Source organism: Polyodon spathula, chromosome 26 (assembly GCF_017654505.1).
Source record: "Polyodon spathula isolate WHYD16114869_AA chromosome 26, ASM1765450v1, whole genome shotgun sequence".
In the NCBI taxonomy this organism is placed as follows: Eukaryota; Metazoa; Chordata; class Actinopteri; order Acipenseriformes; family Polyodontidae; genus Polyodon; species Polyodon spathula.
Genome location: NC_054559.1, coordinates 11922444 through 11943268, shown reverse-complemented (window position 1 = coordinate 11943268; position 20825 = coordinate 11922444). Strand labels below are relative to the sequence as shown.

The 20825-nt window shown below is 37.0% G+C and overlaps 1 protein-coding gene across 5 annotated transcripts; it reads left to right on the top strand.

The window, feature by feature from the left end:
* The first annotated feature begins 250 nt into the window (after positions 1-250).
* Positions 251-17839, top strand: mgrn1a (mahogunin, ring finger 1a). 5 transcript variants are annotated; one of them, XM_041229437.1, is made up of 17 exons: positions 251-745; positions 2597-2715; positions 3669-3757; positions 4317-4463; positions 5322-5439; positions 6989-7055; positions 7403-7446; positions 9935-9982; positions 10365-10433; positions 10592-10751; positions 11110-11219; positions 11906-12120; positions 12359-12470; positions 12780-12816; positions 12959-13063; positions 13826-13871; positions 14373-14460. In XM_041229437.1, the coding sequence occupies exons 1-16, from the start codon at positions 658-660 to the stop codon at positions 13864-13866; spliced, it is 1569 nt and encodes a 522-aa protein (XP_041085371.1). In that variant the 5' UTR covers positions 251-657; the 3' UTR covers positions 13867-13871; positions 14373-14460. The 5 variants fall into 5 exon arrangements, with proteins under 5 accessions (XP_041085371.1, XP_041085372.1, XP_041085370.1 ...); XM_041229436.1 differs by lacking the exon at positions 13826-13871 and having other exon boundaries at positions 254-745; positions 6989-7049; positions 14373-17839; XM_041229435.1 differs by lacking the exon at positions 13826-13871 and having other exon boundaries at positions 254-745; positions 14373-17839.
* The last annotated feature ends 2986 nt before the right edge of the window (positions 17840-20825 follow it).

The following is a 20825-nucleotide window of genomic DNA, read 5'->3' as shown; positions in this document are numbered from 1 at the left end:
CTTTTGCTATGACAATGACTTGTACACATTTTAGCGCTGATTTCGGGTTATAGTAAACAAGGAGACGACGCAAAATATGTAATGTAACATACAAAATAAGAATGGAGCCTGATACTTCACATGAAATCTGCAAGCCAAGCTGACAACCTGACACTGGGCTCCGGGAGTTGTAGTTCTTTACACGCTTCACAAAGCCCTTGGTAGAATCTGACAGTTTGCATTTCCACAACGACATTTCCCAAAGTGCATTGAGAAATGTGAGCAAACGGCGTAAGTCGCGCGACACCTTGTTGCTGGGACTGAACTAAAATAAACACTGTCTTTTTTTTGCTCGTTTTTTGTCGCCTGTATTTTGTTTTGTTTTTTAATCATATTTCGGTGGATCTGGGGCTTGGTTTCCCGAATTGTAAATGTTAAGCGGGATTCATATCACTACGGGATAATCTTTATGAAAACACCAAAACCGTGCGAAATCTTTTATGATGTGTGATTGAATTTTTTTGGGGGATCGAGCTGTGGAACGTCGTCATTATTTTATTTGTCTGTGTGTGTGTGTGTGTTTTTTTAAAAAAAAACGTAACTAAGTCCATACCGGTTTGTTGTTCCAGTTTTTGTTTTTAACGTGTTCCCTGCGTAGTTTTGTATTTTGTTTGAAAAATGGGTTCAATGTTAAGCCGAAGAATTGCTGGAGTTGAAGATATTGACATCCAAGCAAATTCTGCATACAGGTATCCTCCGAAATCGGGTAAGCTCTAATCAGTATGTATAAATCTATATATAATATATATATATCTATATATAGATAATATATATATATATATTATAAATGACAAAATCATATGTAATCATACATACAACAAAAAGTAAATCTGTGGTTAGACATATCCAGAACGGTAGGAAAGTAGAAACAAAAATACCGTTTGTTTGGCTACTTGTCAAGTAATTGAGCAAAAAGAAGACAAAAACAAAACTTATTTTTCGTATACAGAGATTTGTTTTTCATAATATTACAATAATAACAGTTAACGTCATTTATGTTTATCTACAGTAAATCACACCGACAGAATAAGAAAACACAGCGATATGTTAGCAAATAACTGCAGAAATTCTGGAGTAATTTGGAATACATATGCAGGCTTCTGGCATGGACGGTGCCAGATCCGCAAAGGTTATTCCCATTGAATCAGCTGCAGAACACGTTTACAGATGCGTTTAAAGAGATTTTTTTTTTCTTTACTAAGCTTTTTATTCAGTGAAAAAACAAACAAACAACAATTTAAAGGCTCCAACACACACTCAAACACACCTAATACATTTGTTATTTTCAAGTTATCAGTTATTATTTCACTTGGAAGCAAACTGAACTGATTTAAGGTGGCCTTTTCCAACGAATGGAACTCTCCAGTCCCCCCAAAAAATATGATGTGGGCTCTTTAGCTGAAGTTCACCTGTTATTGCATTACTCTTTTTGTTGCTTGTAGAGACAGGACTTCTAACAGTGCTGTGTACACACGTCATGAATGTTAGGTAGTTAGAGGTGGATAAGTCACCCTATTGTAATTCTAAAGCAGGATTTGCACCTATCTCTCTTCTGGAGCATTAGGGTTGGGTTGAAATAGGGTTGCTAGTTGCCACCCATCCAGGTTTTTGCTTGTGACGGTCATATACACAGTTCAACATTTTGGACAGCTAGAGGCCCAGAGTTTAAGGAGTGTATCACAGGCTGTTAATATAGTTTTATAATATAAAATTATGCAGGCTCTTCTTTTAAAGAATATTTGTTTAGGTTAAAGAAAAGTGAACCAGGTATGTCATTTTTAGCTTTGCCTTGTGTTAAAATAGTGGAGTACAAACTGTAGGAGCATCTAGCAGTAAAGGGGCAGTTTGGATAACAAAGATGATTGCATGATAGACTGAAATGTGTAAATCTGCTTCACTACAGTACAAATCCTATTAGTTTTTGTGTGTTTTTCTGTTTGTTTGTTTTTTAAATTACATTAATCTGAGTCATGTGGGTGAGGCATACCTTTTTTTGTGACAGACTTCCTGTGTGTGAAAATAGCGCTTTTACATTTACAAATAGTTTTCAAGTTGTCTTGTGCCGTAGGTAAGGCTGGTTAAGAGCTCATGGTCTAGAAGTATGACCACACCTTCAAGTTCCCTCACTTCAGCCTATAATTATTTCTATGATCATAAGCAAGTCTTCCAAAAATGGTTAGTTTCGGATATGCTGTGAGTTTCGGGGTCCACACACACACGTTAATCATCTAAGGCTGCATTCTAACTATGTTGCTTTGGTTTGTAACATTATAGCAATTTCATTTACCCACCGGCAAAGCGTTTACGCACAGGTGTGCAGCATAACCTTTTAGTTTGTCTTTACTGTACTTAAAATGTAAGCTCCTGTGAACTGTGCTGAATTTGCTTAGGTGCGCTGTTGCTGTTTTGTGTAATTCTTTGATTGAAAGTACTTGATACTGTGTTTCAGAGTTGATTATTTCTTTAGTAAGGTGAAGAAGCCATAAAACTGCAAAAAAAAAAAAAAATACTAGAAGAAAAAATGATTTGGTGCTATCCCTTGAATGTTTCATTTTAGGAAACTATTTTGCAAGTCATTTCTTCATGGGAGGGGAAAAGTTTGATACTCCACACCCAGAGGGATACCTGTTTGGAGAGAACACGGACCTGAATTTCCTTGGGAACAGACCTGTGCAGGTAAAAGGAAAGCTAGAAACTGCCTAACTGTACAAACTGTACATAAGTCAAGAAGGAAATGAAAAGTAACAATTTATTTTTAGGTAGACTACTGGAGTCAGGGTCCAACCCTGAACTAGTATTATTAGGAGAGAAAACCACTAGTTTCAGTAAACTGATGTAGAATTAGCCTATAAAACTTGAGCTTGTAAAGCAGATCAAGGCTAGAATAAGACTGAAATAATCAGTGCTATATTCTGTACAGAATATAGCTCATTGCAAGCTCATTCTTAATTATAAGCTCATTCTTAATTATAAAGCTGCCTAAAACAATCAACAATGTTACGCTTTGTCGTAGAAGTCCTTCCGACTCAAAAATGTTCCCTTTATTAAAATATGATGGGTCTGCACTGTGAATTTTATCTTTGTGTGTGCTACAGCCAATCGCATGAATATTTTTAGTGTCAGCAATAATATAGATATATTATGTTGGTGAATTAAATGGGCTATATAAAGCAGAGCAAATAAAGCACAAATCATAATGCTACTGAAAAAGATATTACAGAACAGAATACAAGCCACCTTAATATTTTGTTTTATATGTATTGCATGGAGCATCGGTGCAATAAATCATTTTGCTTTTCTAATCAAGCCCTGTCCTTGAAGTAGTGTGCTTCTGTCTGTTGACCATGTAGCCTGAAAACTGCTCTTTAGAATGTGTTTAAAATACTGTATCTTTGAATCTCACACAAACACTTTAGATTATTATTATTTTTTTAATAGCAAGCTTTAATTTCTTTGTTTCAAGTACACAGACAGCGCATTATGTTGTCTAAATATTAACCAAACCAGAAGTTGTGTTGAATGGATTGTTTACACCACCTAAGACTTTATCACAGTTATATTGTGGGCATTTGCTTTTTTTTCCTTTTTGGAGCTGATTTATTTTTCATTCCTGTTTTGTTTTTGTTTAGTTTCCATATGTTACCCCAGCTCCCCATGAACCAGTAAAGACATTGAGGAGTTTAGTTAACATTAGGAAAGACTCCCTTCGCCTGGTCAGGTGAGTAAAAATGATTTAACACATTTTAAGTCCTTTGGAAATACAGGAAGTGCTTATGGGATGGCACGTATGATCTCAGTTTCATATCCTTTGTCTGAATGTAGAAACAAAGCCCTATACACAATGCTATATGGAAAAGAAACTAAGACAGACAGGCTGATTGTCATATGTGCAATTCCATAAGACGGTTAGCCTGAGCAGGTTCCCCGGTGGGGGAAGGCGTTAGCTGAGTTTGGCTGATCTGATAGTTTCACTGAAGCTTGTAAAAGCCAAGGTTAGTTGCAGAAAGCAATGTCACTTAGTCCCAGAGGCAGGAATAAAACATCATCCCATGTATGGCATTTAGAGTGGAAAGGGCGCATTCTTATACAGAACCCTTTTTGCAATATCAGGCTTTTGCACTGCCAGTTTACCATAGCTCTGGTTTTATCCTGGCCTGTGCAGGTAGGAGTCCCTGCAAAGCGTCAAAGCCAACCCATTCCTGCATTCATGCTCATTGTCCTGCCAAAGGGGTCTGAGTTGATGATAAAGTGCTGACTGTCTGTCTGATGTCTTGCAGGTACAAAGATGATTCAGACGGCCCCGAAGAAGAGAATGGGAAGCCAAGAGTCCTGTACAGTGTGGAGTTCACCTTTGATGCTGATGCTCCCGTGGCAATCAGCATTTACTGCCAGGCCTCTGAGGAATTCTCCAATGGGATGGCAGTGTAAGTTCAAGGCTTGGTTGAAGTAGGTGTAGTTTACCCTCTTCCAAGATTTCTGTGAAAAGAGACTTAGTATCAAAATTCTAAAATCTCCAAACTTTTACAAAAGTAAAAAAATAGTTAAAATTTAACAGAAAATTTAACACGTATGTATTTCCTTTCATTTTGTAGACCTCACATTTTCATGTATGAAAGACACACACAACACATGTAAACGTGTGTTTGATTTTTCAAGAGGATTTGTTTTTGTAGGTATTAGTGAAGACTGCTTCTCCATACACAAAATCCAATCCCATACTGCTGAATTATATTCACTTACCCAGACAGGGAAAATATCTAGTTCTCCTAGCAACTACCTTGTCACTATGTATACATAAAGTTGGAACAGCATTGGCATGTATATTGAGAGCAGGAGGGAGGTTCAGGGGTATAGCAGAAAGGGTGTATCTCCGTTTTTTCAGTTTACAGCTAGTGGGGCAAGGAAATCAAAGAGGCATACCATAAAACACTATGTTATCAGTTACAGTATTTGAAAAATTATTTTCAGAGATATGAATAACGTATAGGTCCTTTTCCTTTATAATTCTCTTAACATTAACCACCACAAACATGCCTACAGTTTAATCTATTAGTAGAAATGCAAATATTAGAGGGTAAAAAGAAGCCAGGCAGGATTGGATTATGTGTTTATATACAGTAATATGAAATATACCATCCTGTGTCACATGAAATTTTCTGTTGTGAAAAGAAAACAGATTTTCCTGAGACAAAAGTGTACTTATATATTGTTTAAAATAAATGCATGCACCAGTGCAGTTACATGTATATGCCTGCGGTACCCTGTGTTTTTGTGTTTTGTAGATACAACCCACGGAACCCTGCCCTGGTCTCTGAAACAGTATATTACAAAAGAGGGGTGAGCCAGCAGTTTTCACTGCCTTCTTTCAAAATGGATTTCTCCAAGTGGAAAGAGGAAGAGGTGAGTAGCACTTGAAAACAGTCTCCTCTGCTTTGATGAGGCTGGCTTATTTATTAATGTTAGTAAATTACAGTATTTAAAAATAAAAAGGGACCATATCACAGCAGTTAATTAGGATTTCACAGTAATTTAAGGAGATTGTATAAATGATACCAAAACACGGGTTGACATTCTCGTATCTGCGTCTCAATTCAATTTTAAACCCTCACAAGGTGCAATGGTGTCATGCAAAGACATTTTGTATCTCCGTTCTGCACTATGGCCACTTATGGAAACAAGCAAATGTACATCCAGAAATGGAAATAAAACTCCCATTGCTTAGCAGTTTGACCCATTCCTGTATTCACTATGAGTTTAATAAGACACACCTGAACTTGTTACCTATGCACTGTGGCCAGTCAAGCTTGTAGTAAAACAGAATGGGTGAAATTGCTATTCAGTGAGTCTTGTTTCCATGCCTGTACATCTGAACTTTAAATTGAGAAAATTTTGAGAAAATTAGACACATTTTATGTAATGCTTGAGCTTCAAACATAAAATCTGCGTAAAATGAAACTTCATAGTCTTGTAGAAAACAATTTGACAAAAAATGTCTAGCGTGAACTGCATGATTATTTTTTTTAAAGAGTTGGTAGGGGCTGGGGGAAGAGTTACAGTAGTTTCGAGTGTTAAATAAGTTAATGGCAGCTCTTTAAATTCCCATTATAACTGCTTTAGTAAACACTTAGGTCATGCTGTCTGAAAGGTTTCTGATGCTCCATACATGACATCACTTGACTTTGACGTTGTGCTAATTCTATAGCTTGAAACACAAAAGAAATCAACACCCCTAATAATACAGCATGTTCTAAAACAACTGTGAGGGTGAAGGTAATTCCTGTTCCTATGTAAGCTCATAAACTTTAGCCATGGCCAGTGAGACGTAAAGCCAAATGTCACTTGTATAGGACCGTACTTGAAATGTAACAATCTCAAAACATAATAACATTGTTTTAACAGTACAGAACATTTTTAGTTACAGGGCATTTAACTGAAGCCTCAATTATGCTGTTCCTACCAATTTACTGCACTTTCAGTGCTTGATTTGTGACGAAGGGGATAGAATTGCTGCTTGGCAGCATGTTCTACATTAAACAGACATTGGGTCTGGTATTTGCAAAAATTTCTGAAGGTTTTAAAGAGGGTCATCACTAATTAGATAACATTATAAATCACTTGCTTACAGTGTAATGGCAATCAGTTCCAAAAAAGATTCCTCCATATAGTTGCAGGCACGGAAATGATATAAAGTAATGGGTAATTATAATTTGATTTTGCTAATTGTTTCTAACTGTTTAACGGTCAGTGATCTTGCAGCAGTATTAGGGACTAACTGTAATTAACAACAGATCATTAGAAAAGGTGGGCCCAACTATTTCTATAAAAATGAACTAATGAACATCACTCCACTGTAGACTTTTTGTGCTTTTACTTTTGAGAACCAGGCATGATGGTGGTGCTTTGTATTGATACCTTGGGATTGTTGCTGAACATCAGGATTTCTTTTCAGCTGAACTTTGACCTGGAAAAAGGCATTTTCCCAGTGGTGATCCGAGCTGTGGTTGATGAAGGTGATGGTAGGTTTTATAATTTAAGCATCACTGTGTAAATCTAACAATGCCCCTTACTGAGACCTAAGATGGCTGCCATGTTGTTGTCATGTGACGATTTTTTTTTGGATGATAAAGACCTAAAGCTGTCAGATATTAATAATCTCTTCACAAAGGTAGTCTATGCTTTTTTCTGTTAGTCAAGACATTCACACTGACCTCTGATCTAATACGACTGATGTAATGTTTGTCTTCAATATCAGTGTTGTCCTGTAAAAATGAACTCCCATTTCTTGTTTGTTTTAGTCCTGTATGCATTTGAACATCGACATTAGGAAGCTTAATACCATTGTGTTCTTCATTCCTCCTTGCAGAGATCACAGGACATGCACATGTTCTTTTGGCAGCCTTTGAAAAAGTAAGTGAGATTTAAAGATAACCTGTTTGCTTTCTAAATATCTTGGTACGGATTGGTAATCCTCTGCTCTTTTAAAAATATGCAAATTACTTGAATGAGCAAAGCATCTCACAAATGCAATGGTGACTGCCAAGACTGGTATTACGTTGAATGTCGCCATTGCAGAAAAACAACAGCTCCATTGACCCAATAAATATTACCTGAAGGTAGGGTCCACTGAAGTGTTTTTATTAATTCTTATGTTTGTTCGCAAACAAGTGTTCTTTCTACCTCCATATACCACGTAGTCTTTTGAAGCTGGAGTATTTACAGTTAAGTAAGCTCTGTGGATTTTCCGGCTGTGAAAGCCATTAGTGGTTATTAAATGGCAAAGCAACGCTTTATGGGCATCATCCTTCCTGAGAGACTTTCAATGAAAATCATTCCATTGCTTTTTATCACACTTTACAATGGTGTTTATAAAAGTCATGCAGACAGTATCAGATTCCATAACATTTATCTTCAAGGAGAGTTCAACTTGCATAATGTGGTTACTGACCAAAATGGATAAGTTATGTGATGTGTTCCCTCAAAGGCAAAGGCTCAGAGGTAATCTACTAGTACAGGCTGGGCAGAGCAGGCATCTGGCGAGTCTGCCTCTATGGAGAGTGCTGCTCGTGAACTTTGCAGTCGTATAATTGAATAATAATCAGTGAAGCACAATCTTTCTGCACTATTTAGAATTATAAATACTCTGGTAAACATAAATAAAAATCACAACACTCTCACTCTGACGTTTTTTGTCGTATTTCCCTTTTAAAAAACCTACCATTTCAGAAACATCATCATCTCAAGCGTAAATGTACTCAAAATATACTCAAAGTCGCAAATACACATTTAAGTGTATAATATATATATATATATATATATATATATATATATATATCTATAATATATATATATATATATCATTAAGAAGACATACCATGTGTTTTGTTTTTTTTGGCAGCAAGTTGAGTTTATTCATCATGTGACTTCACTCGTGTCTCTGCTGAAACTCAACATGGCAGCAGCACCAACAAAGAAAAAAAAAGCAATGTTTTAGTAAAAGAGCTAAAAAAAAAAAAAAAAAAAAAAAAACCTCATTGTCTATATGAGTTTTGCTGTCATTCCATTGAGCATGTATGAGTTAATACCATTAAAAGGTCTTATTGCCAGATGTGAATACAGAGAGAACAAGAAAGCAAATAAGACCACAGCAATGACAAAGCACTGCATTTTTTTGTGCTGAAAAACCAAGTTACTGTAGTACTGCAATCAGACAGGGCTTTCCCGAAGTAAGTAAGTCAAATGAATTGTTGAATAATTATTGTTTATTTCTTTCCATGCTACCTGCCTTTTAATAAAGCTATAATTAGCAATATTTAACCGTGGCTGTTTCATAATTACATTATATTATCTGACGATGAAGAAACAAGCTCAAAGCTATTTTTCTACTTATACATTCCTTAAAGGAAATCGATCGCTTTACTGTGTAAAGGATGTAGACACTAAGTTTAGCCAGTAAGACAGAATTAGCAAAGAAACAGTTGGGAAGATTAATTTATGCATTTACATTAAAAGGAGCGCTATTTAAATTGCAATCAGGTGATACACAGCACTGAACCTGTGTAGAGCAACAAGTCAGTCAACAGTACACTTTTTTTTTTTTTTTTTTTTTAATCATTGTTTCATATTTTATCCTGGTTATTGTAATGCCAGTAAAATGCTAAACTGCATTTATGGAGTGAGTACTGTACATAGAATTACTCTCACGTGAAATTGCTGGACTGTTACTAAATTGTTTCATATTTTTATTGTTTTTGTAATGCCAGCAGTAAGATAAATTGGTCTTTTCACAACACCTTCATTTGTAGACTGAACTACGTTGTTAGTGGAAGACTGTAAATATGATTTTCACAACAGTGCTGGACAGTTGTTTTCTGAGCTGTTGTAATATAATTCTTAGGTTTTCCTGCTTATGTTAATGCCAGCAGTGAGCCAAGTGATGTCTGTAAATGTTAGACAGGTGTGAAGTGTCTTCATGGTGCTTTACTTTAAATTATTAGAAAAACAAAAATTTTAAAAAAATATATTGTGGTAATATTTAGTAATTTACTTATTTTAACTGTCAACATAATATTTTGTTCAAGTGCCATGTTTCATAAAAATGTTTCAATATACGTTTCATAAAAATTCTGTATTTATTTTATATACCGATAAATAATCAGCAGATGATTCAGAATCAGAGGCAGAGCCACAATTAATGTCTTATTTAAATTTAAAGCAAATTGTTAAATTGTTGAGATACTTGTGTTGGAATATTGTTTCAAAATTGTATAATGTAACAAAAATAATAAATACTATTAATTGGACTGGCGCAGTCACCCTTTTTAACAATGACAGATGCTTTAACAAAAAAAAAGTAGTAACTTAAAACTAATTGTTTCTGTAATTTTCTTGTTGGCAGCACGTTGACGGCAGTTTTTCAGTGAAGCCTTTAAAACAGAAACAAATTGTAAGTAACCATACATCTCGTGATTAAAATAGTTGTGTAGTATTCAAGGCTGTAGAAGCAGGACATCTCACTCTATTAAACAGGAAAATTTCTGATTGTGCTTTGTTTACTGTAGTAGCAGACCAGCTTGCTGCATTTGTTACACTAGAGATATTGACTGTTTGCCTAGTTCTGTTGTCTGTTAAATATATTTGGGTTCAGTGAAGCTTTCTGAAAGCCCTGCACCAGGAATTGGCACACCCTGTTAGTTATCTTCTTTCAGCTAGAGCCCCCTTGTGTCTGCAAATGTCATTGCATGAAAATTACAAGCTTGGTTAGCCACAGTGTTGCTTTTTATTACAAAAAAAGTGTTTGCTGAAACACTGCTGCACCCATACTTTAGGTGGATCGTGTGAGCTACCTGCTTCAGGAAATCTATGGAATAGAAAACAAGAACAACCAGGAGACAAAGGTATTATATCAGTATTGATACTCTTGGCTAGAGCCATGCTGATCTATTTTACAAAATACTGTTAGTTCAGGAGATACTTTTTGATTGCATGCTTTATGATAACCATTTTATTCAAATGTTTGCCTTTTAACGTGTGGTGCGATACCTTTTGTTTTTAGCCCTCAGATGATGAGAACAGTGACAACAGCAATGAGTGTGTGGTGTGCCTGTCAGACCTGCGCGACACCCTGATCCTGCCCTGTCGACACCTGTGTCTGTGTAACTCCTGTGCTGACACCCTGCGTTACCAGGCCAACAACTGTCCCATCTGCAGATTGCGTGAGTGTTTGGAGGAGAAGAGGGGGCAATAAAATAGTTTTATTAGGGCAGTAACTTGTACTGTGTGCTCTTCTTTAAAGATGCCTGACACTGAACATACATTAACAGAGGCACACGGTATTCCCTGCCAAGGACTACAAATTCTTTGTCTTAAGTAACTATATTTGGACTGGGAAACCTGAATTTTAAAGCATTTTTGGAAAAGCACAGTATTGTAATTTAAAACTAGAAAGGGGGAGCATTTATTACAAATTATGTAGCTATTATATCTTTACCTAGGGGCTCATTGAGAAACTAGGTACATTTTGTTTAGTTAATTACAAAATATGACAAATGAGTATTTCTTTTTTATCCATAGCTTTCCGTGCATTGCTTCAGATCCGGGCTGTCCGCAAGAAGCCTGGGGCTCTGTCTCCTGTATCCTTCAGCCCTGTCCTAGCACAAACAGTGGACCATGACGAGCATTCGGTATGTGACACGCACAGTCCGTAGCCTCTGATGCACCCAGATATACAGCACATACAGTGTGCAAGGCAAAATGGTTGATCTTTAAGCTGTTAGGGTGTCCTTTAGAATAGCATACACCTCTGTTGTGTGCAATAGTTATCTTGTGTTGCAGTCCTGGGTTTTCATGCTGTCACTTTTGGTTTAATCTGAGTGACATTTTCATAAGAAAAGAATCATCATAAGCTAATCAGCTTTTGGGCCTTTTAAATAATGCTTGTGTTGCAGAAAGTGGCGGTCTGACCAATTCAACAATGTCTCCGGTTAGAAAGCAGACTTGAGCTGGGGAATCACAGCTTCCCTACCGCTCAGTGTGAGCTAGATATAGATACAGTTCAAAGCATTGATTTTTTTTTATTTTTTGTTTTGTCTTGAATTTCCAAAGTTTCACAAAATGCTTATCTTCCTGTTTTGTGCTCTGATAGGGTACTCTAAAGATTTTATATGATAAACATTAATAGTTTTAAAACGAATCCACTGCGATCACACAAGCATTGATGGCATCAGTTCAGTGAATTGGCCCAAGCTAAGCCTTGTTTAAATGAAGTTTAATTCTTCCAATTATTTAAGTATTATAATTAAGTATTATAAAGTGGATGAATATGTAAAATTCTTGTTTTTTTTTTTTTTTTTTTTTTTTTTTTTAAAAGAGCTTAGACAATATCCCACCAGGCTTTGAACCTATCTCTCTGCTCGAAGCCCTGAATGGCCAGCGATCAGTATCTGCAGAAATCCCCTCTGCCCCCTTGTATGAAGAGATCAACTTCTCTGGGGGTCTGGGGGAGTCTCTCCCCCTCTCCAGCATGCCTCTGGGCACCGGCGACCGAGCCATGGACAAGGGCAAGGTCAGCAAGTCACCGGACAGGTGAGGCCCATGAAACATGCCGATATGGAACTACCGGATTCGTAACTATCGTGGAACAAAATTCTAGTATTGAAATGTGGCCCCCCTGAGGTACAGCATCACATTTACTTAATTTCAACAAGACTGTTTGTTTACATGCAGTTCAAGCTAAGCAAGCTTGTCCTTTAGCTTAAACTACTAGGGCAATTATTAGACAGTGACTGTATAATCCATTCCTTTCTTTTACCATTCATTGCAGCACACTGCGCTCCCCCTCCTCCCCAATCCAGGAAGACGATGAAGAGAAGCTGTCTGCAGTTTCTGATGCCCAGCCTCACCCTCTGATACCGAGCAATCCCACTTCACCAGAGGTAGGCACAGTAGGGCTCTTTCAGTTGCTCAGGAATGGATAGAAATGTGATTATTGTATTAGGTTTTAGAAACACAAACAAAAGACCAGGTAAGCATGCAGTGTATGATTTATGGCTCATTGCTTTCAATAATGAAAAATTAGCAAGACTGTCCAACTGTACTAAGAGTACAGGATCTGTAAGTTTCAGTTGAATAAATCCATCTGTGTCGCTGGTACATGATGCAATCTGCTGATTCTCACTTTCATCTAGATTCTTTGATGCAAGTCTTATTTTATTTATTCTTTTGTTGTGTTTTGTCATCCTAAGACCACACCAGCAGAAGATTCTGTCACACCGAACAGAGGTGAGGAAAAACTAAAATTTAAAGCCATTATCTGTTAACCTGTTTGGAAGATCAGTACTGATAACTGAATGTGTGAGTGAGCGAGTATCATTGTCATTGGATGCTGGTGGACTGAAAGCAGCTTTTGCTTTAATGTTGGCAGTTCAGAGATCCCGGTCCATGGTAGATATTCTCCAAGACAGCAGCAGTGAGCACAGTAGCCTGACTAAGACCGACAGTGACCCGCCAGTGGAGATCTCCCTGCCAGGTAAACCTGCCCTGTGAAGCCTTGCTCTCAATCCCACCCCTGGGGGAAATACTGGGCTATGCCTAGGGTTAAAGTATGCTCCTTAGAGGACTGGAAACTTGACAGATCTACAGCGAAATACAACAAATCAGGAATTGGAAACACTCCACCACCAGATTTCTCCGACACAGCTGCCTAGCTACAGCACTAATTTTCAATTAATTTGTTGTACTGGACTTCATAAAGATACTGATAGGCCACATTGTGTTGACTTACTTCCATCTGTTACATTGTTGCTATATAAGCTTTTTTGGCAAACTATGGAAGAACTTCTAACATGCTTATTCTTTGTGTCAGTTATCAGATTTAAGTAAATTTTTAAGATTGATTGATTTAACAAATAGCCTGTTTGGTGAATGAACAGATGAAGGACAGTTAATTGTATAGATTCAAGTGAAAAGGTAATTTTACTAGATAAATCGAATGAGTAAGTAAGTTACAGATTGATTTACATCTAATCAATGGGGAATCAAGTTAATCTGTAGATGTGGTTTGTAACAAGGTAAGTTTTTTGATAGCTGTAGTATGGCGATAAAGAGCTCATTTTATCAATCAGTAGATAATGGAAAGGAAGCAATGCGTCATTTATGGGTTTATGCCTTGATTTGATTGCTTACGTTAAGTAATCGCTTTCCATTATTCAGAGAGTCTCGCCTCTAATCTGTGTGTCATTGTTTTTCTAATATTCTCTTCCACTCCCCCTCCTCTTCTTGGTCTGGGCAGCCCTGGGTCCTGACTCCTGCTCAGTTGGTATTGAGGAGTAACTCTGGTATGTTGCCTTTACTGTCTCCCTGTTATTTTCTTCTGTGGATCTACATTGTTTCCTATGTGTCTCTGTCTCTAGAATCTGAGAACTATAATATACCAAGAGATGTGTATCAAGCTATGGAGGCTTGTTAACCAGAGCCCAACTTTTAGAGTGTTCCTATTAGAAGTATCCATTACAAGGCTAAATTATTACCCTGCACTATGGTTTAGTTATTTGTTTGAGCATTCCCCTTATCGAGGTAAAAACAAAGAGGTGTGCTCAGGAAAGTGAAAACCTGCAAGATGTGGGTCAGCGTTTGTTTAAGCATGGAGATGGTAGAAGAGTTGAGCCTAATCGCTGTTTGACTATAAGTAGAGTTCGAAACTGGTATCCCTTTTAGTACATTTCTCCCAGGGTGACTTCTGATTGCTGGATGAAAGACCACCTGATACCTGCCTCCTCTGGTAAGCTCTTGGACAGATTTTTTCCACACTGCTTCCTAATTCCTCACTATCTCAACAGGATCCTCCGAGTCGACCGAGAGCCTGAAAAGTCAGAGCACAAACAGTTCAAGCCAGCCTCTCCTCTCCCACCTGAGCAGCCTCCATACCGAGGACGAGCAGCATGCTTCATAAACACGGCACAAACTTTCCTTTCCAAGCCACCTCCAGCAAGACACTGTGTTTTATGACGACGACGCAGAACACTAATCAGAATGAGTACAAATATGCGCAACAGCCTTTCAAAGGGTATTTTTAGTTACTACATTGTTGATGCAACAATGCTGTCTTCATTTTACATCAAATTTGTTTTCAAGATAATTGAGTTATTTAAAAAAAAATGGAAATGTAACCTTTTTTCTTTCTTTGCTGTGCCATTTTCGCACAAAAACTTGTGCTTTTTTAGCTAGAGGGCAATCATAGTTTATTGCTTGAAACAGGTGTAAATAGTGTAAGCAGTAATGTAGGTGGTACTTATAATTGACAAAGATCTCAGAAAAAAAAAAAAATATATATATATATATCTCCCAAATTAATTCATAAACATTTTGATTGATTGAAATTAGATTTTTTTTGCCACAGTTGAAATGCAAAAAGCCTTTATACTTGTAATGCCCAGAAGATTATATTAATTTGTGATTTGCATTTTAGATTTTAGATGGCAAAATCACCACATATGTGTTTGACTGACTGATTTAATTAACTAAATGCACAATCTTATGATTATTGCTTTAGTGTTATAATTCTGATACTTCTGAAAGCAACCCTACTTGATTACTTTTATTTTACTATGTCTGATTTATACAAATGAACACTGAATTTAAAAAAAAATTACTGTTTTAAACTACAGTGTTAGATTAACCATTTTCTCAACTGACAGACATTTTGTTTATCCACTTCACAAATAATGTTTTCAAAGGTATACCTTTAGTGAAATGTACAGGTTGCTGGAAGTGCATCAGCAGAAACGCTAGCTTTTTCCAGACTCTATAAATTATGTACTGTATTATAAATAATAGCTATCTGAGACTAGTCATCACCCCCCTCCTGCCACCTCACTAGGGTCCTTACCGCTGCTTGAAATGGGGCGGTACTCACCGGTACGGACTACCGCTACTTCTCAATTTAAAACATTGGAGTAGCACTTTGGCGCTTATCGCTGACTATCTGCCCGTTGTCATTTCCAAGCTGTCAGCTGCAATTATGTGACTTTCTAGTTCTTACTTTGTTGTCCCAGCAGCAGCTGCAAGGTTTACTTCACAGCAGAGCATAGACTACAACTCCCAGAGTGCATTACAAAACAACAGCAACTCCCAGAGTGTATTGCAAAATTTAGCGGGGGAATTTATTTTGAATGGTCCAGGTCAAGTTGCGATTAGACACAGTACTGATTAGATGAGCTGCACAGGGAAAGAAAGACAGATAGAGGTGGGCCACTTTTTTCTCATTTCAAGCACTGATCCTTACTGAACAGTGATGTTGGCGCCTAGCAGGCATAGCTTGTATAACTGGCATCTTGCATGTGTGTGCCGCCTTTGTTATAACATGCCAGTCATTTTGTGTTATAAATGAGATGGGCAACACTCAATGCACATTTCACAGCACGTTGTGTAGCTTTTGAACTGTACTTGGCCTTAGTTTTATCAAAAGGTTGAGTTTATTAATTATAATTTTACTTTACGGACACCAATTTAAGCATTTCCATAAAGGACACTTTAAACATACCGCATTTGATAAGGTCAGATCTATTTAATAAATAATAAATACACTATTCTGCCAATCTGTATTTGGTATATTTTTATGTTTGGGTGTCCTCTGTGTGTGTGTTTTTTAATTTTTTAATTTTATTTTTGTGTTCAGATAAACTAAGATTTCTTTTCGTAGAAGTGGTTACCGCACCTTCACTTACGTATATCTAAGGGAAATGTAATATTATATTATTGATGTGGCTTTACTTTGTGGCACTTCTGAATTTATGCTAGAAATAACAATGTTGATTCCTCCCACGTAAATCATTATTTTGATGGCCCAAGTAACGTATCCTCAAGATTGTGTAGCCATTTTTGTATGCCGCATTCCTGCACAATTTCAAGCATTGGATGATAAAGTAAATGTGCACTTTTTGGAATCCTGGACGATACACTTGCTGGTAAAAAGCAGAACTGCTAGGGGACCATGTAGCTGATGCTTGTCTCCATCCAATCAGATGGTAGATTTAGAAACCCTCCAGAGTTCCAACCCACAGATTAATGCTTGCCTCTTAAAGTATCCTGACTTTTTAATTCTCCCTGTGTATTTTTGCAGTCAAATTTACTAAAATAACATTTTAGGAAATTAAAACTATAGAAAAACACATGCTGTGAAAGCAGTGTATCAAAACCAATGTTTATTTTTTTGTACAGTGTTTGAGTTGTCTGAACAGGTGTGAGTTACCTTTTAAAAATTGGATTTGTGATTGTGTCAGAACTGTTAACCTGCTTACTGTTACGCAACTTATTTCCCAGGACAGCAGGAGTGTCTCTTAGTTAACAAATTTGTTTTACTCAGCCACAAACAATCAGAGCGAGCTGCACTTGTAATTCCCTTGTAAAGTGCACTATTCGAGAAACCATGCTCCAATGTGCTCTGCCTGGAACTGCCACTACATCAAAAGAAGTAGCAGCAAGCTTTGATGAGTCTGTAACATGAGAGGCAGGTGATAGACAAGATTGCAGAGTCGTCGTCCCACCCCCCCCCCCCTTTTTCCATTTTGAATAAGCACATATCTGGAAAATGCTGTTCACCGCTTTACAGCGCTACAGTACCAATTAAACACAACAGTTCTGTCTTTAAGTAACTTTATTTAAAATATGTATAAGGAAACCAGGTTTCTGATAGAAAGCCTATCGCACATCCAGTGCCAGACGCACATTTATATTCATATCTCTGAACTGAAATTATCAGCTGTCCAGAATTTAGCTTCCAAATCTGATTTTTACTTGCACATGGATTTTTGTTTTCAGAACCATGTCCCATATTATGAATAATTATCATGTGAAAATACCAGACATTTACCAACGTAGGGGTAAATGTGCATGTTATTATAATTCAACATAGTGATGCTGTGCCTTGTTCTCAATATAACAATCCACCTATAAATATTGTAGCATTGTATTCAGTGATTGTGCTTCAGCTACATTTGTATGTCTGGACAGTGAAGCAGTTCTATTTTATAAATATGATGTACATATTTGTAGTGACTTTGAGAAGACAGGCTTTTGACAAAGAGGGCAGAAAACCTTAAATGAATTAAATATTTAAATGTGAGCTTTAATTGGCTGATTGGGTTATGTATTCTTTGTAAAACCTTTATCTGGTTATTTCCTTATTATTGCTGATATCAATTAATTCATGTATGATTGTTCATCACTAAAGGTTGTTTTTCCTTATTACTATGGCTTGTTTTTTTAAGTTTCTACAAGTATGGTAATAAATGAATATAAAGCAGTATTTGCTGTTGTCTCGTTTTCTTTTATATTGTTGGAGGAAAACTCACGAATTTCATAGTAATAGTTTTTTTATACTGTCTAGAATATTAGACACTCTGCGGTGAATTTCAAGGTTATAATTACATCTTACATCACAGGTACAGGTGACCCCTAAAACACAATGAAGCTCGAATGGTTTATGATGAATTTACCAGAACCCTGAGATGCAATTATTACCTAAAGTAATTCACTTCAGCCCCATTTGTTATTTCTTACACTATATGGTTTGCATTACTTTTTAGAAGGCATGCTTATTTGTGTTTTTGTTTTCTTGGTCCCCAAAGAATCATTCTCTGGTCAGTGTGGGAATTTCAAAATGGGACACAGTACGTGGAATTTTAAGACAATGGCTGTCATTCCGTGGTCACATGGCCCTTGGTTTCCAGTCCAAACATTTTTCTTGAGCTTCGTAACTGATCTCTAGGTCATGTTTGATAATCGGCCAATAAAATGGGATTATTTTGTCAAATAACATTTTCAGTGACTAACATTGATCCAACATACCATGGACATTCTCTCCAAGATAGAGATAGCGCACTTTTAGATGGTGTCTTCATGTTTGATACACCGTTGTATTTTATGATTCTCTCACTTCTGTTCCATAATGGGTGTAGTCCAGTAAAAATGTCTAACTGGCACTTGATTTAACCTCTGGCCATATCAGAGTACTGTTCCTCTCAATTTAAACAAGAACAGTAACTGAGGCATCAATATTAGCCATGATGTGATGTGAAAACCAAATGTTTTGACTCCGTGTAAGGAAACCGATGTCTCTTTCTAATTTATTTCCTTATGCAAGTATTGCCTTTTATGTACATTTGCAAGTCGTTTCTTAAATCGGAACCAGAACACAGAAAACTTTCCCAGGTCCCTTTACTGTTCTTCACCTGAAAACAAAATGGTACAAAAATAGTATTTACTCTCGCCACTAGATGGTACTATTTACCCACCTTTGAATGTCAAAAGCTAAGAAATGCAGTACCGTATTTATTTATAGCTTTTTTCACTCCGTAAAACTACTACACTTTTTTTAATTTATGTTGTATTATATTAATGTGAGCATTTACAAAATAAATAGTTTTCCAAAAATTTTAAATAACTTATTTATTAAGTCCGTCCCGTCCCATAAATATTGTTGCAACCTGGGTTTACTTCATATTAAGAAATACCATTCAGTAGTAAACAGCATAGTGCTACTGAAGGTGATTTTAATTTTTACATTTTATTTAATTATTTATTTATTTGTTTGTTTATTTAACATCTTTAGCTCATAAACAGAAATTCATCTGGGATCCAGGCTCGTCGAGAAACAAGCCGCGTGATGATTACTTTCGGTAAAACTGTAAACTCATTTTTTTTTTCCAGACAGGAATATACACTACCATAGCCCTAATAACCAGTAAACGCGGATTCCAAACCATTTTATCATGATTTGCATAAATAAAACAGTAATTAAAACTCTTCAGTGTACAGAGTTGTATTATACTAGCTTTCTCTCAGTCAAACAATTCACCGTTTCTGCTGTCCTGCTGGTGATGCCGTAGACTGTGTTATGTACTGATGTAACATATGTGAATTTAACTGCTTTTGTAGCCCTGTGACGCCTTTGGAAGCTCTGCATACACACTGTTCTATATGAAGCGGGGGTTTATCGAAACAGTTTGACATCTCGTCCTGGAAAGATAGAGCGGTGCACACTGTACGTGTTATAAAGCGTGGATATTGATCGCTATAAATAACCGATGCATTGTACTCTGGATTATTTGGCAAGTAACAGTAGCTGCGGAATGCAAGGGACAAAGTGCAACACACGCCGGGCTGAGTGGCGCGGGTTTTCAGCGCTGGCGCGCACACCCTGTACAAGTCGGTCTATAGGTCTAGTATTACTGTTTTGCAGCATTGTAACGTCCTGCGAGGTCTGTCTGATGTTTTGATAAGAAGATTGCCTTCATAGCGTTAGTGCTATGAACGGATCGTCAGATAACGTTTAGAAGAAACAGAAACACTGTCACCATTGTACATTTCCCTCGTACACTCAGCTGTTCTTGGGTCAGTGAAAGCTGCAACGCACAATAGTATATCAACATACATACATACATACATACATACAGAAAGCCCTTATAGTTTTAATTGTGGAACAGTTTACTGGTCACCAGCGTAATATTATTGATTGCGTTGAGCAGGTCATCCCTTGACAAAAGGAGATTCAGGATCCTTACTGTCATTGGGGGTCTTGAGCCAAGAAAGTTTAGTAACCCCCGGTGTAAAACATTACTCATCAGACACGTCCATCTGTTTCAATACAGTGGGTCAGTAGGTTAATTTCAGTGGGACAATTTCACTAAAATACAGTGTTTCCTTATTAAACACGTCCTGCGCACTTTTACAGTGGTTAGAAGGATGTGCTTTGTATAGAAAATTTACAAATTAGACCCTGAGGTTTACATTTCTTTAATTTTAATACAGATTGTCTGTAAATGCGTTATGCAAGTACGTACATGTATTTCAAACGTAATGCCTTCAGAGTGGTATAACAAAAATTGATAATGTAGAACAATGAATACAATATGCTAACAAAAACAGGCTCCAACTACACAGAGGTAAAACTCACCAGTCTTAAAATACTAACCCTTAGTGCTCACTGTGCAGAATGCACGTAGACATTCTGAAACCGGTTAGGGAAAATCGATACATAGCATACTTGTTCAATAACCATTTGAACGTTACATAAAGCAAACAAAAAACTCGAGTCGCATGCCGTTCGTTTTTGCCCACAGCACATAATTTCTAGTGGATCCCTAAGCGCTTCAGGGCATAGTTCCCATTCCAGGCGTCACTGGGAGTGGAGAAAGGTGAAACCTGGATACGAAGGAACCAATCAGAGCCTTCAGATCTGTTTAAAGAGCCATTAAAACCCTTGGTAGACTTAAAAAAGGCGATGTGACAGC